At 46.7% G+C, this 22,573-nt stretch overlaps 1 protein-coding gene, 1 long non-coding RNA gene and 2 pseudogenes across 3 annotated transcripts; 2 read left to right on the top strand and 2 right to left on the bottom strand.

Annotated features, from left to right (window-relative positions):
* Window positions 1-448: 448 nt before the first annotated feature.
* On the bottom strand, window positions 449-567 carry LOC120601568 (uncharacterized; annotated as a pseudogene).
* A 586-nt stretch (window positions 568-1,153) lies between these two features.
* On the bottom strand, window positions 1,154-4,341 carry LOC120601457 (uncharacterized). Its single transcript, XR_005652444.1, has 2 exons — window positions 4,024-4,341; window positions 1,154-3,491 (listed from the first exon to the last, which is right to left on the bottom strand). It is a non-coding gene; the product is annotated as an uncharacterized LOC120601457 (long non-coding RNA).
* Window positions 4,342-4,685: 344 nt separating this feature from the next.
* NUB1 (negative regulator of ubiquitin like proteins 1) lies at window positions 4,686-21,851 on the top strand. 2 transcript variants are annotated; one of them, XM_039861119.1, is made up of 15 exons: window positions 4,686-4,787; window positions 6,774-6,891; window positions 8,788-8,955; window positions 9,088-9,146; window positions 10,177-10,247; window positions 12,617-12,799; window positions 12,970-13,061; window positions 14,335-14,441; window positions 16,786-16,972; window positions 17,661-17,768; window positions 18,505-18,657; window positions 19,972-20,118; window positions 20,513-20,605; window positions 21,206-21,383; window positions 21,611-21,851. In XM_039861119.1, the coding sequence occupies exons 1-15, from the start codon at window positions 4,717-4,719 to the stop codon at window positions 21,787-21,789; spliced, it is 1,914 nt and encodes a 637-aa protein (XP_039717053.1). In that variant the 5' UTR covers window positions 4,686-4,716; the 3' UTR covers window positions 21,790-21,851. The 2 variants fall into 2 exon arrangements, with proteins under 2 accessions (XP_039717053.1, XP_039717054.1); XM_039861120.1 differs by lacking the exon at window positions 21,206-21,383.
* LOC120601577 (uncharacterized) lies at window positions 7,443-7,562 on the top strand (annotated as a pseudogene).
* Window positions 21,852-22,573: the final 722 nt, after the last annotated feature.

The following is a 22,573-nucleotide window of genomic DNA, read 5'->3' as shown; positions in this document are numbered from 1 at the left end:
ACTCAATAAACATGTCAAATTCATGAATAATGAACAAGGATTCCGCTTGGGGCATGCAGTGTGTAGGGTGCTGTTCTGTCCTGCCCCTTGCCGGCCTGGTCGAGTCTGGGCTCGGGGGGAAGAGCGAAATCTCTGCCTGCTTCTGGGAGGAGGGGAGCCAAGGTGGAGACAGGACTCAAAGGTCCAGCAAACACAGGTGTGCCGAGCCCTACGCGGCCCAGGTTCTGCGGTGGAGCTCTCCAGAAGTGTGCCAGGAAGGGTGTTAGTTCTGACCCACACAAATCTGACTCTCACCTGTCAGAGGAAGCCCTAAACCCTATAGTCAGGATCACTTTAAAGTGGTGAGGTACTGTCATCAAAGTTTTAAACAACCCTGTACCCCTCACAATTTTCGATTTCTTTCTTTCTTTTTCTCTTTCTCTCTTTCCTTACTTACTTATTTATTTTACGCCTACAGCACCCAGTTTTCCTAGGTGGTCTCCCATCCAAGTACTAACCAGGCCCGACCCTGCTTAGCTTCCCAGATCAGACAAGATTGGGCTTGTTCAGGATGGTATGACTGTAGACAATTTTCGATTTTCCACCTAAAGTTTTTCCTCAAATGTTTAAATGGCTGCACAAGATGCAATCCCAGTTTCTTTTAAACATTAACATATTTAAAAACAAAACTATGATGTCACTCTTGGCTCTGTAGTCAGCGATATCTAAATATTGTAGCAATTTGATACTCGCCATTTAAAAATACAGAAGTGCTTTAACTGTTCTTTTCTCTTCAGAAACTTATCTTTCCACCCATTTCCCTCATCTAATTTTATCCTAATATAATACACGTTATGTTTGGAAGTCTTCTATGGATTTTCCTCACTGTACTTCAAAACAACAAAAATATAAATTGAAATTAAAAAAAAAAATTGTATCCTATGATCAAAAATCTCTAAGTTCCGAAAAGTTACTTCTAGTTAGGGAACACTGCCATTATTAGCAACGTATATTTGATTAAAGCAATGTAAATATGTTGCTAATTTTGATAAATAATTATTAAATGTAAAAAAGTAAAATTTTATTGGAAATGCATCTCTTAATGAGGTAAGAATGAGGTTGTTTTTATTTTCTGATCGGTTTATTTATCTCTCTGCTGGAAGAAGACACATAATTAACATCAATTCTATTTCTTTTTTTATTGTTATAGATGCTGGTACTAAGAACCTTTTTCATACAGATAAGTAGAAAGGATCAGAAGAGTTTTTTTTTTACAGCAAAGCCACAAAATTGTTTGAACTCTTGAGAGTTCAAACGCCAGTGATCTATTTAGTAATTATTTTTAATGATCTATCAGCTGACAATATGATCAATTCTTGCTATCGTTCCCTGGTTATGCGGGGTCTCTGTGGCATTAATATGGCCTTCCCTGGGGACTTATGCCATCAGCCTGTGGCTTTCTTCCACTGTGAGTTCGTTCCTTCCGTTTGAGAAGAAATAACTTCATATCATACGAATAGTGGGTGCTGCACTCTTATTGGGTTTTAGAAAACAGGGATGGTGGAGATTACTGATTTTTTAATTGTCATGCATAAGATGTGATTTTGAATTGTTTTCTGGAGCTACATAATAAAAAGTCAATTATTCTAGCATTCCACGTAAGTTTCTCAAACTGCAAGCCTATAGCAATGATTAGCTACTTTCTTGTTTCTGTGTTCACCTTACTTTTCATTTACCCTTAAACTTAAAATCACAAAATATGTTGTATGTAAATTTCTTTTTAACATTGAAAATGGGTTATATAATAAAACAGATGATCTTGAACTTAATTCAATACTATGGATACTGTGGTTTGATTTAGTTCATCATCTTTGATCTTATTTCTTTATCTTTGCAGAGTTAGCACATCATCTACCCTGAGAGACAGATAAATGGAGGTACTTGCGTTAAACCTTTGGGACCAGAATATGTCGGAGATTTAAAACCAGAAAACAGAACTTGAGGACTACATGCTTCCAGAAAGATTCTACTGAGTCACAGGTAAGCAGGCCAAACCCTTTTTGATAGAACCTGAGAGCCCATGTTTTCTGGAAATCAGACAAACTGTTACCTGATCTTTTCATAACTTCTTTCAGCTTCTATCATCTTCGAGGGTGACTGAAATTATATATTTCCAATCAGGCAGAAACAAATTTCCCTCTGTCTGCTTGTTTTCTCTCTTCCTTCCATGTTCTTGTCGTCCAGCCAAGATGCTGAATAAAATGACCACATCTCCAAATATGGTTGTCAGGAAAATTGAAAACCTACCAGACTGAAAGTGTGAGTCACCATTCAAATTCCCCCAAAATTCCAGTTGATAATCACTCCCCAGAAATTCCCACTTACAAATGGAGAAGTCAAGAATGAACTTTTCTTTTTAAATCCATTTCCCCATCTATAAAAAATTAGTTTACCACACAACTTAACCCAATACAGTCTATTGTTCTGATCAAAACAGCTATAAATAAAGCTGAAAAGCCAAAACTTCCTGTTTCTTTTCACTTTCTAGTAAAAATTGATAACATTCAGCATTAAATTTCACCATCATTCAAAGGATGCTTAACGATTTTCTGATTTTACCCCAACAGAAGTAAAATCAGTTATGCAGAAGTTCCTCGATTCCTTCTCACCACGAAACCCACAGCCAACAAAAGCACAAACACAAAGTAGAAAGAATTCTTCATCTCAAGAAACTGCAGTTGAAGCCCCTAAAGGTCAGTATTAGGAATAACAGAAAGGAGGCAGATTAATAAAATACAGCAAGAATAACGAAAGTTGTATTGGGTCAAAGACGAAATACATTTTGATTTTGATAGGTTTTCTTTCTACAAGTTGTACCAATTTAATAAATGTCTGAGGATGCCTGTTTCCACACAGCCTTGTAATAATAGCATGTTGTTAATTTTTTTCCCAGCCTGATAGGTAAAAAAAAAGTATCTCGGTGTAGTTTTTAATTTATATTTATCTCATTATGAGTGAGGTTTTTATATATTTATGTCCTTTTCAGTGAATCATATTTTCATGCCCTTTGCCCAGTTTTCTATTTCGATCCTTTTCTTATGTTGTAAGAGCTTTTTATTATACCAAAGAGATTCACCTTTGACGTGAATTGACAATATTGTCCCCCATTTGGCCATCTGTCTTTTGTCTTGACCACGAAGTTGCTTTGGCTCAAGGTAAAGAATTTTCATTTCCAAGATTATGTAAGCATCTGTGTACCCAAAAGAAGCCTACTGAGACAGAAGGCTCTTATTTGGAAAGACGGAAATCTGCCAGCTTTGTAGGCACTGCAAGGCCCGTGGGCAATGCCTGCGAGTCCCCGGATGAGGAAACGGGACCTGAATTGCTCTGCGTTGTGTGTGCAGCGTCCTCTCGTGATGGGTGGAGAACGCTGGCAGACGTAGCACCTTTGGGAACACGTTTTTCTTCCTCACTATGGATTTAGGAGCACGTTCCACCTAAGCCTTTCCGCCCTGGAATGGAAGGGAACCAGAAGGCGGGGCCTGCATCCCTCTCCTGATAAAGGGTGTCAGAGGGTGCGTGAAGCCCCTTGCTTTTATCCTAGACTCAATATATCCATTTTTGGAAAAGGCTCCGGGGGGCGGAGGGTGGCTAATCGTGTCCTGGGGATTGTCCTGTAGTGAGAGGGACAGATCCTACCCGAGATTTTATCCATCATGTACCCATTGAGACAGAGCGCTAAGTGGCTTCCCCGGGTACCCCGTGCCCGCGTGCAGGACCTGTGCTCAGAAGCCCAGCCCCGTGACAATGCTAGAGCAGGTCCAAGGATGGACTTCGGGGCTGGGGAAGGATGGGTCAACGGCCTCATCCCAGCAACCCGTCTGGGGTCTGCGGGGGACTCTTTCTGGCTCCCAGGCCCGGTGCGCCGGCCAGAGGCTGACCTAACCATCCGCAGGGCTGCGCCAGAGCCTGCGCCGCGGCCCTGTGCTCAGAGCACTTCTCAGACGGCCCCCAGCCGTTCTGCATGCCGTCCAGTCTCCTCACCTGGACGCACAGACGCAGCGCGGACCACAGGTGGGCCTGGATTCCGCCCCGGGTCTCCGGCGGTCGTGTTGTCGACAGCGTGATGGAGGCGGGAGTAGCAGCGCCGGCGTCCGGGAGCGAAGCGCGAGGGCCGGGGGCCGGGAAGCTCGGGCGAAGCAACCCGACTTCACCCCGAGGGGAGGCGGTGGTGGGGGGTGGCGGGCGGGATGAAACCCGGAGGGCCCGGGGGGACAGCCTGTTTGTCCCGGCCTAGACCCAGGGGCGGGTCTGGGCCGCAGGAGGTCCAGACCCAACCTCCGGTCTGCCTGCAGGGTGCTCTGGCCTCTTTCAAGTTTTTTGGAGAAACGAAGCCAGGCTCAGTTTCCTCTGAAGGCGGGCAAACCGGGCCGGGCCGGCTCTTCCGAGGCGACACCGCCTGGATCCCCAGAGGCGCAGCCCGTGGTCTCCACAGCCGGCGCAAGGAGAAGCCTCGTCCTCGCCCAGACCCCGCCCCGCTCTCGCCCCGCCCACAACAACGCTCCTCTTAGCCCCGCCCCGCCGCGTTTTAGCTCCGCCCAGTCCCCATGGCTCCGCCTTCTCCCTAAGGACCGCCCCCGGCTTGGTCCCGCCCACAAGCCTCCTCGGTCGCGCGGGGCGGGAGCGGCGGGGCGGGGCGGGGCGGTGACGGCGGGGGCGGGGTCGGCCTCACCCGGAATGAAAATAAACGGCGGCCGCCGCCGCATCCGGGCACTTGGCAGGTCGCGACGGGCGCTGTGGTGGCGCAGGTGAGGAGGCGGTGGCCGAATGTCCCCTCGCAGACCCGGGTCTCAGCGGCTTGGCCCGGCGGCCCCATCCCCAGCGCGACCCCGACACCTCCCCGGCCCGGATCGGGCGCACCTGCAGCGGCGCGGTGGCCCGGCGGGGACCTGGGGCGGCGGGTTGGGGACCCGGGACGTGCCGGCCGTTCGCCGGGCCCTGGGTTTGCGCTGGGCTGGGGCGGGAGGCGGGAGGGTATTTAAAAAAAGGATTGAGCCTTGTTTTTTCGGGGGGGAGACAAGCATATGGATACATTAAAATTAATCAGACGTACAAAAAGCTTGGATCATAACATTGTTATTCCAAAAATGCCATTTGGGATTTATTTGCAATCAAAGGCAGATTTTCTTTGCTATTTAATGAGAGAACGCGATCTGATTCTGAGTTTCTTACCTCCTTCCCTTGCTTATTTTTTAATACAAGAATCTTTTATTACTCCGCCTAAGAAAACATATGTATGTTGAATAGTGTGTGTATATATATATGTGTGTGTGTGTGTGTCGATATGTTTGAGAAGCTCTGGATAAAGATTGCATAGATCAATTTATGACGAGAGTGAAAGCGAAAATTTTAAAGGAGTGATTTATACCGTTTCACTTTCGGTTTGGAACATTAATGGATTTCTGCTTTTTAAGGAGGCGGCTGTAATGGGGAACATGAAACTTTCAGTTCTCCAGTTAAAAATCGAAAACTGTTTTTTTAAAACCTTTTTTCTTTTTGATTTGATTTAAAAACTGTATCCTCGCTTATTCTGCTGCCTATAACGGAAGTTTTGTAGGTTTCGCAACGGTGGTTTCACTTTTGTTAAAACGTTAAGCAGGGTGGAGCAGACTCTCTGGAATACACGTAAGTTATCGAACTTGATTTAAAAATCAGGTGAATTGGGTTTTGGGGAGTGTGGAATACAGGCCCGGAATAGAAAAAGGAAAGTTACTTACCTGGGTTACATTAACTCATATTTCTTTTGCTTTCTAGAACTCGTCTTTATCTTTCAGGACCTAATAACTTTTTACTCTTCTTCCTGCTTGTCTGATCTGGCTGCCCTGCCCCTTTCAGCTGTTTCGCGTCCCAGATAGCCTGGCCACCCCTTTGCACTGCTCTGCCGCTGAGGGCTGAGTAGCCAGCTCCATTGCAGCAGGTGCTTCTTTGGGTGAGAGCAGTTGCATACACAGGACAGAGAAGCAGCAAGGAATTTTGTGATAGAATGCGGAGTCCGATGTTGTAGGCAGAAGTCCCGGTGCTAGTTGTGGTGTTGCCTAATTTTGTGACCTTGGCCGAGTCATTGCACAAGCCTGGGTTTTCTCAGCCGTAAAACGATGATCCAACCAGTCAGTGTTATAATGTAGTAGATCTGATGTGTTATTGTCACAAAATGTCATGCGGTACTTTTCCAGTATTGTCAATACTAAATTTTTAATTTCAAAAATTCAGATATAGGGAATATTTGTTATTGGATAGTCCATGGTTCAAGCTTTTCTTTATGTTTACCTACCAAGGTAGTTGGTCTTTCGTTTCATGTTAAACTAGCCAAAATACAAGAAACTTTATAAGTTCTGTGTTGAGTTTCTTATAAAAGTTCTCTAAGAATTCATCTTTCTCTTATCTTTTCTCTTAAAGAATAGTAGCAGATTAAGACATAGGAAAGTGTAATAAACCTTGCTACATATTAGCGACCTTGAAATACATATTTTAATATAATATGTAATTGAATATATATGTTTCTGTATCGACATGTTATATATATACATGTGTGTGTGTGTGTGTGTGTGTGTGTATGTATGTGTATGAAAAGTCTGGAGCTAGTTAAAACCTAACTTAAAAGTAATTTACTTTAAGTGGGAGGAGTGGAGGGGAGCTCTGCTTACACTAAAAAACATGTCAATGTGTTAGGTAATTTTAAAACACTTTGAAAATATGGTGTGGGGCATCATTGCTGTACTGTTTTTGCTTTCAAGGATGGCGCAAAAGAAATATCTCCAAGCAAAATTGACCCAGTTTTTAAGGGAAGACAGAATTCAACTTTGGAAACCTCCATATACAGATGAAAATAAAGAAGTTAATTTGGCATTGAAGGTATTTTTCTTTTAAGACATAAATAATTGGCAGTGTTATATGTCTCCTTGGTGTTGACATAAGAACTTCTAAACCTGTAGAAATTTTTGTAAGTTTATTAGAGTTTATTTGAGCCAAAGAGAGGATAATACCTGGAAGCATGATCTCAACAGACCGAGAAAAATTCTTCCCAGAATGACAGTTCGCAGTTTCTTTTGTACGTTTAGAATTAAAGAGGGAGCATAAGGAAGATTACATGGAATCAAGGGAGGGTGCAAGGTGGGGACATCTCTGATTGGATTATAGGATAATTAACAAGATTCTGTGCTCTCTTAAGGGTGCATTTCAAAGATGTGTTAACATGGATGCACAAAAACCACAGACAGAGCTGATTAAGGTGAAGATAAGCCTTGCATAGGCCTGGGGCATTACTGCTTGCCTTGGCCTGCCCAGTTAGGAATTTATTCTCAGATCACCCTGTGAGATTACTTTTAGTTAGATTTATCATCGAGCCCCTTTTTTATCCACAGGGGTAAATAAGATTTCTGAAATCGCCAGAAATGGCCAGACACATCTACGGCCATGTCACCCTGAACGTGCCTGATCTCGTCTGATCTCGGAAGCTAAGCAGGGTCAGGCCTGGTTAGTACTTGAATGGGAGACCACCTAGGATAGCCCAGGTGCTGTAGGCATTTAAAAAGAAATGGCCAGGCACAACCACGTATGTAAACTTTTGGCATAACCAAAAGCACTAATGATAAACAGGGACCCACTTTTTACTGGAAGTTGACAAGTTTGTTTTTGTTTAATAAGATTTTATTCATATGAGAATGATATCTGATTTCTTGGGCATATACTATGTTTAATACTTTCACAGCATTACCTAAAGTTATTAATCTGGGAGCTACTTCTGACCGGCCAGTATAGCAATACCAGTAAGATAGTATGTTACAGATTCAGGGTGTCTCGGTCGCTTCTGTCCCCCTTGCTGGCATGGTCTGCTAGAAAACAATGGTTCCCTTCCTCCAGCTTTTTTTTTTTAACACTATGGCTGTCTGTTCATTTTTCCAAGATGCATTTTTCTAATAATTATGCCTCATTTTTTTTTTATTTTTATAGCATCAGCAGAAATGCCTCAATTTTTTTATGGCGTTATTTTACATAAATGAAGTTTCTAGAAATTGAAGTTTGCCCGCTTTTCTCAACAGAGAAAAACATTAATCATTTTTGATAGAAATATGTTATATTGGAGGACCCTAGCATGTACTTTTTTGCTTTCTCAGTCTGAATATTTTGAGGTAAATGATGTAACATTTATCAGGGACTAAGGGTTGGCATGAGGGCACCAAACTGTCCTGTGTTGTGAGGCCCTTGGGAAGTGATAGCTGTATCAGGGTCTCAGAGTTTTCCTGTCTGTCCCGTTCCTGACAGGCCTCACTTTTCATTTTTTACAACTGCTTCGTGACCTTTCTTCTGAATTTGCTTCTTATACCCTTTTGGTTGAGAAACTAAGTGTGGCATAATAAGAACGCTACTAGGTTCCTGGCACAGCGCCCCTAAAACCCTCTTAATCCCCCCGCTCCTGCCAGCGGTAAGGGCGATCAGAGCATCTTGGTTCTAACGGGCAGCTCTGGGCAGGAGCCTCAGGACGGGGCAGGTACCAGAAAGATCAGACTCGGATTAGGAGCTCGGAACTTTCAGCCCCACCCTGTTGGGTCTGTTTTCCTCTCTTTTATTTGTTTTTATTTTTCTCTGGATCCTCTGTAACCCCTATACCTCTCACGATGTCAACAGGTCTGGATTTCCCTGTAACGGGAGTGACGTCCCCTCAGCAGGGTTCTGCCGTGGAGCGCTGCGTGCGCTTCCTTTTCTCGCTTGGTCCTGCATCGATCTGTGTTTTCTGACTTTTCTTCGTAGGACCTCGCTAAGAAGTACTCCGACAAGCTAGAATGTTGTGAAAACGAAGTAGAAAAAGTCATAGAAGAGATTCGCCGCAAAGCAATCGAGCGGGGCACAGGAAATGAAAATTACAAGACAACAGGGATCGCTACAATTGAGGTATTTTTACCTCCACGACTAAGGAAGGTGAGTAATTTTTTTTTCAAATTTACACAGGTACTAATGCTTAGTTAACTTAGCGATGTCATCAAATAAATGAAGACTTTTTTTTTTTTAAAGCAACAATCCAAAGTTATCTTATTTGTCATTTTCAAATAGGATAGGAAAACCCTGTTGGAGACCCGACTGCACATCACTGGCAAAGAACTGAGGTCTAAGTGAGTATCTGTGCCCCGCGCCCTCGGGGCTTCTGGCCCTTCGTTTAATCCCCATGGCCGCCGAGAAGGCAGACAGGGCAGGCGGTGTTCTCACCTTCTGGAAGGGGAGATGTAAGCTCTGAGGACACAGGACTTGCTCAGGCTCACGCTGCTAGTTAAGGGTGAATGAGAGATCAACACTTGTACCGCGTCTTCATCTCCAGGTATAACTTGAGTTGTCGTAGCACATTCGAATTTTGCAGCCAGGACCAACGATTTCGAATTTTTTGGCGGGCCCACCACCTAACAGGTACTCGATACACACTTGAATCAGTGCACGGGTGATGTAAATAGGAGACAGCCTGGTGTTCACCAGATCATTAGCTTTGGACTCTGTTCTTTAGTGCCTTCATCCCTTGCTGGGATGTTCGCCAGAGTGTTACTGCCGATTTCAGGCAGTCGACCCATCTGTAAAAAGAAAAAAAACCTGTCTGGTCACATACTAGTGAAATTTGAACTTTTGCGTTCTAGTCGATTATTCCATCCGTGGCGTATTTTTGGACAGTAAATGTTTTGAGCACCTCCGGGGCTCGCCAGCCAGTGTTTCTGAAGCGGATCTTTCTGATTTTCTTCTTTGGTCCACATCAGGGCTGTTAGGGATGGATTCAGGAGGCATCATTCACCCAGCACACGTGAGCAGAAGATCGTGGGGCAGGGCCCGTTTTGGCCTCCTCCAAGGGGACCACAGGTCTAGAGAATGAACTTCCTCCTGACACACCGCTAGAGCCCTGCTCTAACGGCGTGCCACACATGGGCTCCACGTCACGAGGAACTGAGTAGTGAAACAGTTAGTCTCAGGAAGGACGTTGTCTCACAGAGTCAAAGAACCGTCTCATAAGCTGGCTTTATCGTGAGTGAATGATGTTCGTGAGTCAGTAAATTGAAATACTGGATGTGTCCAAGTAAAATGCATAAAACAGCTATCACGATTAAAATCTATTTAATGAAGAATGACACATTTGATTACAATTTTCACTGGTTTGTTTTACAGAATAGCTGAAACCTTTGGATTTCAAGAAAATTATATCAAAATTGTCATAAATAAGAAACAACTTCAACTAGGTATGTTACGGCACAGTATGCAGAATTTTTAAATGAAAAATAATGACTGCATCTTTTTTTAATCACTCTTCTTCTATTCACAAATTTCTAGTGGTTTTAATGCATGTATAATCCAAGACCAATTATCTTAGAGTTTACTAAAATAAAAATGTAAAACAGAAACAGCTTTTTAACATTTATCGTCTGTTCTGTGCTGGTGGGAAGCAAGACACTGTCAGTCTGATAAAATTTTACAGAATGGAAATGTAGGTGTGCTGAGAGTAAACTCGGGTTCCAGCACATTCTCCCCGAGGGACGGGAGCTGACGCCGAGTGGGGACAGCAGGGGAGGCTGGGGTGGGAGTGTTCCGGACTGAGAGCCTCACATCGTGGCTGAGAGTGGCACCGTGGAGGGCCAGGCAGAAGCCACATTGTAAAGGTCAGCAGTGGTTCTCCCCAGGGGTGATTTTACTACCCAGGGGACATTTGGCAGTGTCTAGAGACGTTTTTGGTTATCGTGACTTGGTGGTGGGGGGAGTGGGGAGGCTGTGCTTTTGTCACTCAGTCGGCCTGAGGTGCTTCTGGACACAGAGCATCCTGAGCCTTACTCGGTATTAGAGTATTTCTCCTAAGAGAACCGGGAAGCCGTTGATGCTGGAGTGACGCATGGTGGATCTGTGTTTTAAAGATGGCTTTGGCTGCAGTAGGGGATGCACTTGAAGGAGGCGTGAGTGGGAGACCAGCTGGCCCTGGCCACAGTTCCGGCACTGTCGTCTGATCGGTGTCCAGTGGGTTCCTGTGGCCGCGAGCTTGATGTAACGCTGCCCTCACAGCCTAGCCCTCGTCGGCCTCTCCGGCATCACCTCTAGCCATTTCCCATTGTCGTTTTAGATGTCAGAGGCACCCTTTCCCTGTCTGTCCTCGTATCTCAATGACAATTCTGTTTGTGGCATTCACTGGGCAGAAGTCCTTGATCTTGTTATCAAATCCATTTTTCACCTTACTGTGTGTGTTTTAAGTTCTTTCTCTAAGCCGAGGGCCTCAGGGAGTCTTCTCTGTTTTCCCGTGTTGGCTTAATCTGGATGAGGTCTTGAATCTGTCCGGGGTCCCCCATATAGATAAAGGCTAAGGGTACAGCTTTATTGTTCTTCCAGTATCTCCAACTGACCTTGCCCTTGGCACACTGATACTTGGTGCCCTTTTATATGTATGTTCTTTCTATTTACCTGTAGGTTTATTCCTGGGCCAGAACCATAGAGGTTTTTTGTTTGTTTGTTTGTTTTTTAATTGAGATGTAATTGACATATAACATTACGTTAGATTTAGGCGTACAGCACAAATGATTCGATAATTACGTATATTGTGAAATAATCTCCACGGTGACACCAGTTAACATCACCACACATAGTACAAAATCTTTTTTTCTTGTGACGAGAAGATTTACTCTTTAGCAATTTTCAAATGTGCACAGGATCTTGTTAACTGCAGTCACCACACTGTACGTCACACCCCCAGTCTCATTAGTCGTGTAGCTGGAAGTTTGTGCTTTTTGACCATCTTCATAGTTTTTATTACTGTGGTTTGTGCTTTTTGACCATCTTCATAGTTTTTATTACTGTGGTTTCGTTGTAGTTTTAAAATCTAGTAAGATGAGTCCCCGTCTTGGCTCTTATTTATTAAGGTGACCTGGCCATCAGTAGATCTTTATTTTTCTGCATGAATGTTAGAAAAATAACCCCAAAAAACCGTTTTCTAGAAATGTGTTCAAATTTATATACATGTAGTACTCAAATTTATATACGTATAGTACATTCTATGTTGTTATTTTAAAATCTGCATCTGCATTTACCCTTTTTCATTTTGGTGCTGGTTTATTTGCATCTTTAACTTAATTTATGTGTGAGGAAGATTAGTTTACTCAGCGCCTCCGAGTTGAAAAGAGACAGAAGCCCAGGTCTTTGCTCCCGAGCTCCCTGGGGCACTGCCGTGCCTGGGCGCTCTGCCCACCGTGGCGGGCCGATTGTTTCCCCGCCAGACGGTGGGGACGGGCACGCGTGACGCCCTCCCGTTTTCCTCGGATATCGCTTTGCACAGCGCTCTCCCTCCCTGTCGTCGATTCTCAAATTTTTATCGCTTCGATTTGCTCTTATGATGACAGTAAAGAAAATCGGAGGGGGGTAGATATGACAGCTCTGTTTCGTCTGGCTGATTTTATCCCCCGCGTAACAGCCACACTTACACAACCAGATGGGACCGTGCTCGCGAGGTCACTCGGCACGGCGGCTTAGCAGGCGCTGATGCAGCTTGAAGAATTGCACCCGCCACAGAGAACGGCCCATCGCCAGTACATTGAGCGGCTCTCTTCGGGACACGCGTTTCTGGTTCCCACAGGCAAATCGCTCGAGGAGCAGGGAGTGAAGCACAATGTGAAGGCCATGGTGCTGGAGCTGAAACAGTCCGAGGAGGACGCGAGGAAGAACTTCCAGGACGAAGAAGAAGAGCAAAATGAAGCCAAGCTGAAGGAGAAGCGAATTCAGAGGACCAAGAGAGGGCTGGAGATACTGGCGGAGAGAGGTACCCGGCGTCCGGGGCTTGTCGCCTCCGTCAAGTAGCTCCGGGTCGCGCCGTGGTGGCGGTGTCGCACTTGTCACTGGCTTTTCTTCCCGACAGTCCTGACACTTTAAATGTTACCGCCGCTGCCTTTCAGCGTCGAATTAATAGCGTTCCTTTCGGTCTGGTTGCAGCTGAGATGGTGGTGGATCCGGAAACCACACCGTACCTGGATATCGCCAACCAGACGGGCAGATCCATCGAGATCCCGTCGTCGGAAAGAAAAGTAAGTACTGTTGGAAATTTGTGGCTCGTTCCATTGATCTGCTGTCAATTCTATCGATTTGTTGTTTTCTAGCTTTTTTTTTTTTTTAATCTCGGAGTGTCACAGAGGATTAGAAACAGTTTTCGCCTCCAGCTTATACACAGAGAAGGTGGCCGTTCAGTGAGCAGTTGCGTTCAGGGCAGTCTAAAACGGCGTGACCTCGCTGTCCCGTAGCGGTGACTTTGAATATTCCCAAGTGATACGAAGCGCCGCCTTCAGCGCGAGTGGCTTCCTGTGGCGGTGGTTGTTCGGTGTGGTTTATTTTACTAGAAGGCCATGTCCCCTAAGGGGTGGATCGGAGCGAGGCTGGGGGAACTGTGTAGTTTGGGAAAAGTACGACAGGCAGGTCTGCCGTCTCTCTCTGTCCCCCCATTCCTCCTTTCTCCGTTCTAGAATTTGGAATAGGTAGGAGGTGGTTTCCACCTTTGAACACATCCGAGGGTGGCTATAAATAGCAGCACGCTGCAGCGTGGACGCTGAGATCAGTCTCTAGCTGGAGTCCAGTCGCTTCTTAAAATGAAAAGCTCTTGATTGTGGGTCGTTCATTTGAATCTTTGTCTTTGAAAGACAGTCTGAGTAGGTTTCACTATGTATATTATTACTTTTAAATTAAGGATGAAAGTTAAGTGTTAATAAGAGAATTTTGTGACTATCAGTGGATTGTTTGGTTTTTTTTATCGTTGGAATTACTTGCCCATCCCTCTCTTATATTAAATGTTGGCTTTCAGATCTTTTTGGGAAAACTTGATAAGGTTGAATTAAATAAAAATTCAATCTAAAAATATTAATGAACTTTAAAAATTTTCGGGTCTCTATTTAAAGATTGTTTTGGAAGTACTAGGATTGACACATACTTCAGAAAAAACTTGATTAAGAATAGAAAGTAAAATGAAAGCTTCTTTTAAAAAAGGATAAAGAGGATATAGGATTCTGCTCCTTCTTTATATGTTCATCTTAGAGAATACTAGAAATAGAACTAGGTCAGCACATGCAGAAATAAACTGATGCAAACACAGGGCCAGGTGCTGGTCATGACGTATCAGCCACATTAAATTGAGTGCTTGCTTTCAGTGTTCAAATGAAATAAAGCTCTCATTATATTTTTCTTAATTTTGTCTTTTAAATTTAGTTGTGATTTTTTTTTATTTTGATTCCTTTAGATTTAATATGCTTTCAATATAATTTGTTTTATTATAGTTTAAAATGATTTTTTTTCATTGTTATTTTTTTCTAGGCCCTTATGTTAGCGATGGGTTATCATGAGAAGGGCAGAGCGTTCCTGAAGAGGAAAGAATATGGAATAGCCTTGCCGTGTCTGCTGGACGCTGACAGATATTTCTGGTAGGCTCACTTGTGCTTGGTGAGCGCCGGTTTTAAGGAACATGGCCCAGGCCTGTGCACAGCGCCGTGGCAGCCGTGTACACCTCGCACTTCTGGCTCTTACCCAGGACAGTGGTTAATGTGAAAGAGTAGTTATTTCTTCTCTTCGTATTTCTAATTGATCTCTCCTCCCTGTAATGAATGTTATAAACGTATACACTTATAATATTTTTTTACAACAGGCACGTAGGATATCGTGCTTGTTCTTGTGAGGTGTTGTCAGCCTGAACTCTCCATTATGCGTCCCCATCAGCTTTTCACCCAGTAGTTTTGGTGTAAATATTAATGGTCATTCCCCAAATCCATTGTTTTATTGGGGCTGTAAAGTAGTGTGGTACCTTATCATTCCTTCTGCATCTATTGCTAGAATTTTTCTGAAAAGAGATACTTTTCCTCATCAGCTCTTTGGCTATGCCAAGCTGCAGTTTGTACCAAAAGACAGAATAAAATGCTTTGTTCTTTCTCCTTATTTTTTTGTTTTCAGAATAAATGAATTCCTTCCCTAGCATCCTCCAAAGATGACGTTACCAATGAGGTTTTCTTCTCCCTTCTTTTTTTTAAGTATCAATATATGAACTCGCAGATTTTAACACATTTGATGTGTTTCAAACCTCAGTGCTTAAATTGGCCAGCTTTGGCCAGCGGGCAGTTCTTGTGTCCTTTTGACTTATCCTGTTAGTCTCTAGTCTCCGGTGCCCGAGTGTCCCAGACTCATCGTGGGCAGTTCCTGCCCCGGACCAGGAGGCAGCAGCTTCCTGGGGACTCCTAGTTCCTCGTAACGGGAAACGGTACGGAGAGGCAGGTGGATGAGACATTTGAAAAATAGACCCGATGTTTGAAATTGGCCAAAAGGTAGCAACTTCAGTATTATTTTCTTTTCCATTTCAATGAATTCCCAAGGTACACTGTACACTTCAAGAAGATAAATACAAATATGTGTGGTTTGCCAACCGTATTGGTAATACCCTGGGTTTTAAGTGAACCAATCTAAGTTAAACAAAAAATGATTTATTGTCTCAAGTATTTGGGAGGAGGGGGCCAAGCTAGAAGTAGCTGGAACAGGGGCTTGGCACTTGCGGGGTCTCCTTTGTGTCTGTCTCTGCTGCTTTCCAAGTGTCAGTCACTTTCTTCTGCCGCAGATAGTATGGGCTCAGGCTGTGAGTTAGGTGCTTGAAATTCAGGTATATTTTTTATTTCCTTACATAATTGTTTCTGCCTTTCTATTAGGGAAAATTTCAAACATATTAAATATACATAATGAGTGTGAGTGTGTGTGTGTGTGTGTGTGAGTGTGTATGCGTGTGTGTGTATGAATGAGTATAATGCATTCACATACGCCAGCTTCAGTTAGCAAGACGTGGTGGCCTGATTCGTCTGTATGCATCTTTCTCAATCTTTTTACCCTGGACAAATCCTTGAAATAATTTTCAAGTCTCAGGAACCCCTGAATAAAAATAACTATCATCAGTTCACAGTACAGTAACATGTTCAATAAGTGGTAGATAACAATAATCCAATAATAATTGTTACCGCCTTCGTACATACATAGAGAATGACTTTTTTCCTGAAGATTCGTTTATTCAGGGCAACTTACTGGCATCATTTTTGTGAGCTCCCCGTCCTCGTCAAGGAGATTGGTTCTAAGGCAGGTCAGCCATGTCCTGAAAGACATCTCAGTTCTGTTTCTTTCTCCACTGACGGTTTTCCTGCCTTCTCCAAACGGGCTCAGAGTTCTCTCAAGACTTCCTGTTGCACGTCTTGGGGTATGGTGTGTAGTATGACCAAGAGTCGTTTCTTTCCGTATTTAAAATGAGAAATGAGAGTTCTGCTTTTAGCCAAGATGGAACGACAGGGACGAGATTTCCCCGTCCCCAACCCGAAACCACTAAAAACCTGGGCAAAATGTATGAAACATTGGTTTCCTGGCAGTGCAGGACCGTGAGCCCTGAGTGGGGAAGCGGACGAGCCCTGCGATAGTTCAGCTCTCTGCCTGGCTGCTGTGCAGCGAGGAGAAATCCCATGGTCCCCCTGAGCTGAAGAGATGGAGCTAGGAATCCAGGGGGCCGGACTTTCCCGGCATAGCAAGGGGTGTGTGCGCGAAGCTGCCATCCCTGAGTCTTGGCTCCCTTCTTTCCCACTGGAAGGATTCAGATAATAAATATTAGTTCCCTTCATAAACACGGATCTCTGTTTTAGAGCAGTCGGTCTTTGGAAATACACCAAAAACGGGACAGGAATTTCAGAAATTCACAGACAGGGTTTTAAGGCCGTTTTCCGACGATGTCGTTTCCTGTCTCTTTCCCAGCGAGTGTTGCACAGAACTTCTGGATACAGTGGATAACTACGCGGTCCTCCAGCTGGATATAGTGTGGTGTTACTTCCGCTTGGAACAACTGGAATGCCTTGACGACGCCGAAAAAAAATTAAACTTGGCCCAGAAATGCTTTAAGAATTGTTACGGAGAAAATCATCAGAGACTGGTCAACATTAAAGTATGTTACTGTCGTTTGTTTTAGGTATCATTGAGCCCATTTCCAGCATTCGAGTTTATTCCCGTCATTCACACTGTTGCCAGAAGGTGATTGATTTTGACAGTGGTATGCGCTGTGCTCTTTTTAAGCTATATTTTTAACAGGATTGTTACATGTTTCGCACATCTGGCTGTCGCTTTGGTCTGTGCAGCATTTAGCCCTGAGGAACAGAACCCCACTGACCACGCTCACGGAGGGGGCAGGGGACCGTGTTCAGTAAAGTCTAATGGGAGATTTCAATACAGAAAATAAACACTGTGAAGAGTAACAGTTCGCAGGAGTCACAGCTCAAATGCCGTGATATGAATAAGAATTTTGGGGGGGATTTCCACGAGTCACCAGAATTCTGCTTGCGAATGACAGGGCAGCGTAAGATATTCCTGATCTGAGTCTTGCATACTTCCCTACTGACCAGAAGGGCCACTGCCCTGAGTGTCTGGAGACAGGTGTTCTGACACTATTTCTCGTGAGTGGGGATGTCATTGTCCTCTGGGATCTTCGCTTTTGCCGTCAGCGACACTAAAGATGTAAACATTTTCGTAACGCCATTTTGCCCCTTTGGAGACAAAGTGGAATTACAGATGTGAGTATTATTGACCTGTAATTAGAAATGACAGTTTTATCCTTTTTTTTCCTTCAATCATTTTAGGGAAATTGTGGGAAAGAGAAGGTATTGTTTTTAAGACTTTACCTGCTTCAAGGTATCCGAAATTTTCACAGCGGGAATGGTGAAGAGGCTTCTGAGTATCTCAACAAGGTAAGAAAATGAACAGAGTTGTAACCATTTTCACTTACATTTTTTTTAATCCCTAGAAGTTAAGTATTTTGTAAACTCAGTAGTTTGTGACTTGTGAGGAACATATTTCTCTCTTCCATTGCTCCCCCACATACACGATAAACACATTTGTATTTGTTGGGGGACAGGCCAGATGTCATAATAAGGAAGCCTCAAAAAGACAGTGACTGGAATTGGCTGGAGGTGTCCGTGTCTCGTCTGGCTGTCTGGAGGTGGCACCCAGGGCAGAGCTGGTTTGGCACTGGGGCCGCTCCTGCCAGTGCCTCTCGCAGCCAGCAGACGGCACGAGAGTCCAGGGCAAGCCTCAGAGAGAGGACCGGAAGGTGCGCCCCCGGGATCTATCGCATGCCGCTTGCTTAGACTTCACCGGGTAGCTACCCACAGCTGCAAGGCAGAGTGAGGAACACCCTGTGCCCAGCCCGTGTTCAGTGATTTATTACAAAGGAGGAGGCCATGAACACCAGCCCTTCCCACCCCACGCGCCTGTTCTCGTGTTATATTACATAGAGGTCCTGTGAGCAGAGTGTTGTCTGTCTGCATCTGCTAGTTGGTAAGAGGTCACGTCGAGAGTATTTATCTAAAATCTGACACACCGTCATTCACATTGGGTACAGTCTCATGTCCCTCAGGCTTAGCTGGATGTTAAGCTTGCGTGTTGCCACAGAGATGTGACTCTCTTGCTTTTTCCCGTCCGTAGGCACGTCAGCTCTTTAAAGAGCTATACATCGATCCATCGAAAGTTCACAGTTTGTTGCAGTTGGGGTTTACCGCCCAGGAAGCCCGGCTTGGCCTCAGGGCCTGTGACGGGAACGTGGACCACGCAGCCACCCACATCACCAGCCGCAGAGAGGTACCTTGACATCCAGGGGGCATTGTGTCGCCGCCTGTGTCTTTGAGTAGGTGTGGAACCTGAGACAGTAGCAAGCTCATCTCTGAAGCGCCTTAGCGCTCAGATGACTCCACAGCAGGTGTGAGTAATAAAGAGCTTCGTCTTCAGACCGGGAAGCGGAAGGGACTTTTTCTAATTGCATCAGTTTTCAGACGGTGCCGTTTCCTGACTTCGTTTCCTGCTGTGGCGGCAGGTCGCTCCCAAGTACAGTTATTCACGCACCCTTCGTCCTCTCTCATTTTATCACAGTGTATTTCTGGAAACCATTTTAGCGGGGACCGTGTTTTCCCATAGGGCCATCGTTATGGTCTGAGACGGTATTCTTGCCTGGACATGAGTCAAATCGTAGGAACAGTAACATATTATAAAGGCGAAGGCACAAAATTATAATCATTTAAAATAATTAGAAAGAAGTACAGTAAAACTTCAGAGTGTCGGAGTTGGCGAGAACAATACGTGTCTCAGGTGCTAGTTTCACAGCAAAGGAGCGGAGAGGTTCAGCGAGCCCGTGATGGGCTGTTGAGAAGCAGATTCGTTTCTTCTCTGCAAACGTGAATTGGTGTATATTATCTCACCGGTCCTTTCCAGCTATAGACCCAACTGTAGAAGTCTCTAGAAGGCAGAGGCTTGGAAAAGCCCAGTCTGTGCGCTTGCACTTTACACAGGCCAGTCGAGTACTAATGGAAAGCAGACATGGCTCGTGCTGTGCTTATTACTCTGCTGTTACTGGGTTATCAGTAAGATTTCATTAGCATTTGGAAAGCCAGTGTTTTAAAATGAAATAGTTTGAAAATTAATCCTCATCATTCCATACACCTGTGTAAACCCAGAGTGTGGTGCGGCAGCTCTGGCATCACCCTGGCCCTCCCACCCCACCACTGCACCCCCATTCAGAATCCATATTTCACCTAGAGCCCCGGTAATTCACCCGCGTGGGGAGCCCGTTCAGCCCCTCCCCGGAAGGGGGCGCGTCCGCCTCTCTGGCACCGAGCAGCGAGCTCGCTGGTTCCGAGTGGCCCGTTCTGGTGCTGGGGGGTGGTAATTGTGAGGCGCCCCCTCCCGCCCTGGGGAAAGGCCTCTGGCCCCGCTGGCCGACCCCGGGAGCAGTGCCACGGTCCCTGCCCGGTAGCCCTCACGCTGCTGACCGGCCGAGACAGCCAGGGGATATTTCTCTTCCTTCGTTTCTCATTTTGCCTGGCAACCCCACACATCCTGCAGAGCACGGGTCGAGATCTCAAGCCCCCAGCTCAGTGAGACTTTGCTGTTTTCCTAAAGGAATTGGCCCAAATAAGGAAGGAGGAAAAAGAGAAGAAGAGACTCTGCCTGGAGAATGTGAATGCCCTGAAGGGCATGGGCTACTCCACGCACGCGGCCAGGCAGGCCCTGCAGCAGGCCCGCGGGAACCTGGACGAGGCCCTGCGGGTAAGGCCTCCCGCCGCCCCGGCCCCGGCCCCGGCCCCACGCTGCCTCCTCCGCATCAGCGTCCAAGCTCCGTGTCCCGTGGGGCCCTGGGCCCCGGGTCCCACTTCTGTGGCCCCTCGTTCCTGGTTTGCATCTGAGGGTCAGCGCGCTCTCGCTCGTGCCCAGTGACAGACACGGGGCGATGCCCCCATCCTGCCCTTCGGCCGGAAGCCTTCTCTGAACTCCGGCCTCCCCGCCCAGCCTGGGCGAAGGGTCCCTGTCCTCTGCTCCTACAGCACCCTTCACGTAGTTGACGGCACCCGGCGTGTGTCTGCCGCCTGCCTGCTGGGTGCCCGGTCTGCACGTGAGCGAGCAGGTGTCAGTGCTGAGGCGGGGCCTTCCCGTGTGTTTGCAGATTCTTCTCAGCACCCCTCGGATGTGGCTCAGTGATTCCGACTCGGAAACCAGCAACCATCAAGAAAGTCCTTCCCAGGAAAACATTGACCAAGTGAGTGACAGCCCTCCGCGCCTTCTCTGCCTGGACGGTCCCAGGTGGGGTCAGTGGGGTGACGAGTACAGTGCTCGGCTCCCTGGGCTCCTGGTATGACGTGGGCCCGCCCTAGGGGGCCAGCCAAGCACGTGGCGGTCACAGTCGCAGTGGGTGGAGGGGAACAGGAGGTATTTCCTGCAGAAGTAGGAAAAATAAAGCCGCCGAAGCCCTTTGTTCAGGCCTCTCCCTCGTGGGCCGATACCGCTTCATGCTCAGCCGCTTCTGTCAGTTCATTTCTCTGCCCGTGACCTGAAAGGCTGTCGCTGTGGCGACTCTGTCCACAGCAGTGTGCCTGGTGTGGTGTGGCTGCTTAACTAACAGTGCTGGTAACCGGGCAGGGGCGGCGCCGTCTCCCCGGCCCGAAAGCTTGTCACCTTTCCAAGGACCACGCACGGACACCTCGCGCGCAGGTCGTCCTCCCCCACACGCGGGAGGCCCGGGCACGTGCGGGCCGCGGGACCTAGAAACATGTTCCCTCGATAAGGCCGTCCTAGCCGAGCGTGGGACAGGAGCTGGGACGTGCGGCAGTTCGGTGTAGCCGGTCCGTGTTGTCCGCAGCTGGTGTACATGGGCTTCGACACGGCGGCCGCCAGGGCCGCCCTGCGGGTGTTCCGGGGGAACGTGCAGCTGGCCGCGCAGACCCTCGCGCACAACGGGGGAAGTCTCCCGCCCGGCCTGCAGCTCGCGGTGGAGGAGCCTCCGTCGACGCCCTCCACGTCGCCTTCCGACTCTGCAGGTAGGTCTGCCTTGTCCTGAGACCCGCCGAGAGCAGCGCCTTCCCCCGCACCGGGAGCCGACGGCTGGGGATGCGACTTCGCGTGGGCTGGTCCGTGGCTGTCCCCACTCAGTGTGGCCAGGGACGGCGCAGCCGAGGCCGACCTGGACCCCGCGGTCTCGCCGTGGGTCTCTGTCCTTTGCGTTCCTCTCCCTGAACTCACTTCTTACTACGTGACTCTCCCGCAGGTACCTCTAGTGCCTCAACAGATGAAGATATGGAGACAGAGGCCGTCAACGAAATACTGGAAGATATTCCAGAGCACGAAGAAGATTATCTCGACTCGACTCTGGAAGACGAAGAAATTATTATTGCAGAGTACTTATCCTACGTAGAAAATATAAAGTCAGCATCAAAGAAAAACTAAATAATGAACAGAAATAAGTACTAAGTTTCTGCTTATAAATTCTATCGTTATGAAAAGTGTAATGCAGGTCTTCCTTTTTTTTCTTCTTTTCATCTGATTTTGCTCTGGAGTGCTTTCACCTTGGGTGTAGGAGGAGGGTGGGCAGGGGACAGGGACCTGGACGGTGAGAGGAGGAGACTGGGGGCGGGGGCGTGGGTGCTGGTCCTGACAGGTGATCCGAGGACGGAGCCGCCTGCGGCCTGCTCTGCCGTCCCCGGCCGCCTCCCGGGTCTGCAGTCTGACACCGCCCCCGCTGGGTCCTCCCCGCAGAGTGAAAGGGACTGGGGAACAGGGTGGCCCTGCGGAAGGTCTTGGGGCGGCGAGTTAACGGGGAGAGCGAGCGCCCATCGGTCTCTCTTCTGCCCTCCTGGGCCCCCTGACGGGTGGGGGTGCCACTTCGCTGCTGATCTTTTCCTTCTTCCCATGATGCAGCTCTGCCTTCCTGCTTCCTCCTCGCTGTCCCGCCCCGATTGTCCTTCAAATCTTCAGTCATTCCAGGTGCTTTGGGGGCATGAAGGTGAGGCGGCGGCTCCAGTGGCCATACCAAATCGTGCCCGGACACTTTCAGCCCGAAACCAGTGTTTCAAGCTCTTAGTGTAGTTAAATATGCACTTGAAATTCAGAATTTATATGTATTCAGAATTCTTCACAAAAGTAAAATCTTTTATTAAATCAGAAAGTTTTAAATGCTAACAGAAGCAACTTATTTTTAATTAGCATTTTCAGACTCTGCTATCATGTTAAA

This window comes from Pteropus medius, unplaced genomic scaffold (assembly GCF_902729225.1).
Source record: "Pteropus medius unplaced genomic scaffold, Ma_sr-lr_union100, whole genome shotgun sequence".
NCBI lineage: Eukaryota > Metazoa > Chordata > Mammalia > Chiroptera > Pteropodidae > Pteropus > Pteropus medius.
This window is presented reverse-complemented; position numbering and strand designations above follow the sequence as displayed.

Coding starts and splice junctions, on each gene's coding strand:
- NUB1 (XM_039861119.1), top strand. CDS start 4,717: ATGAAAATAAACGGCGGCCGCCGCCGCATCCGGGCACTTGGCAGGTCG. Junction 4,788..6,773: donor CGGGCGCTGTGGTGGCGCAG/GTGAGGAGGCGG, acceptor TTTGCTTTCAAG/GATGGCGCAAAAGAAATATC. Junction 18,658..19,971: donor ACATCACCAGCCGCAGAGAG/GTACCTTGACAT, acceptor GTTTTCCTAAAG/GAATTGGCCCAAATAAGGAA.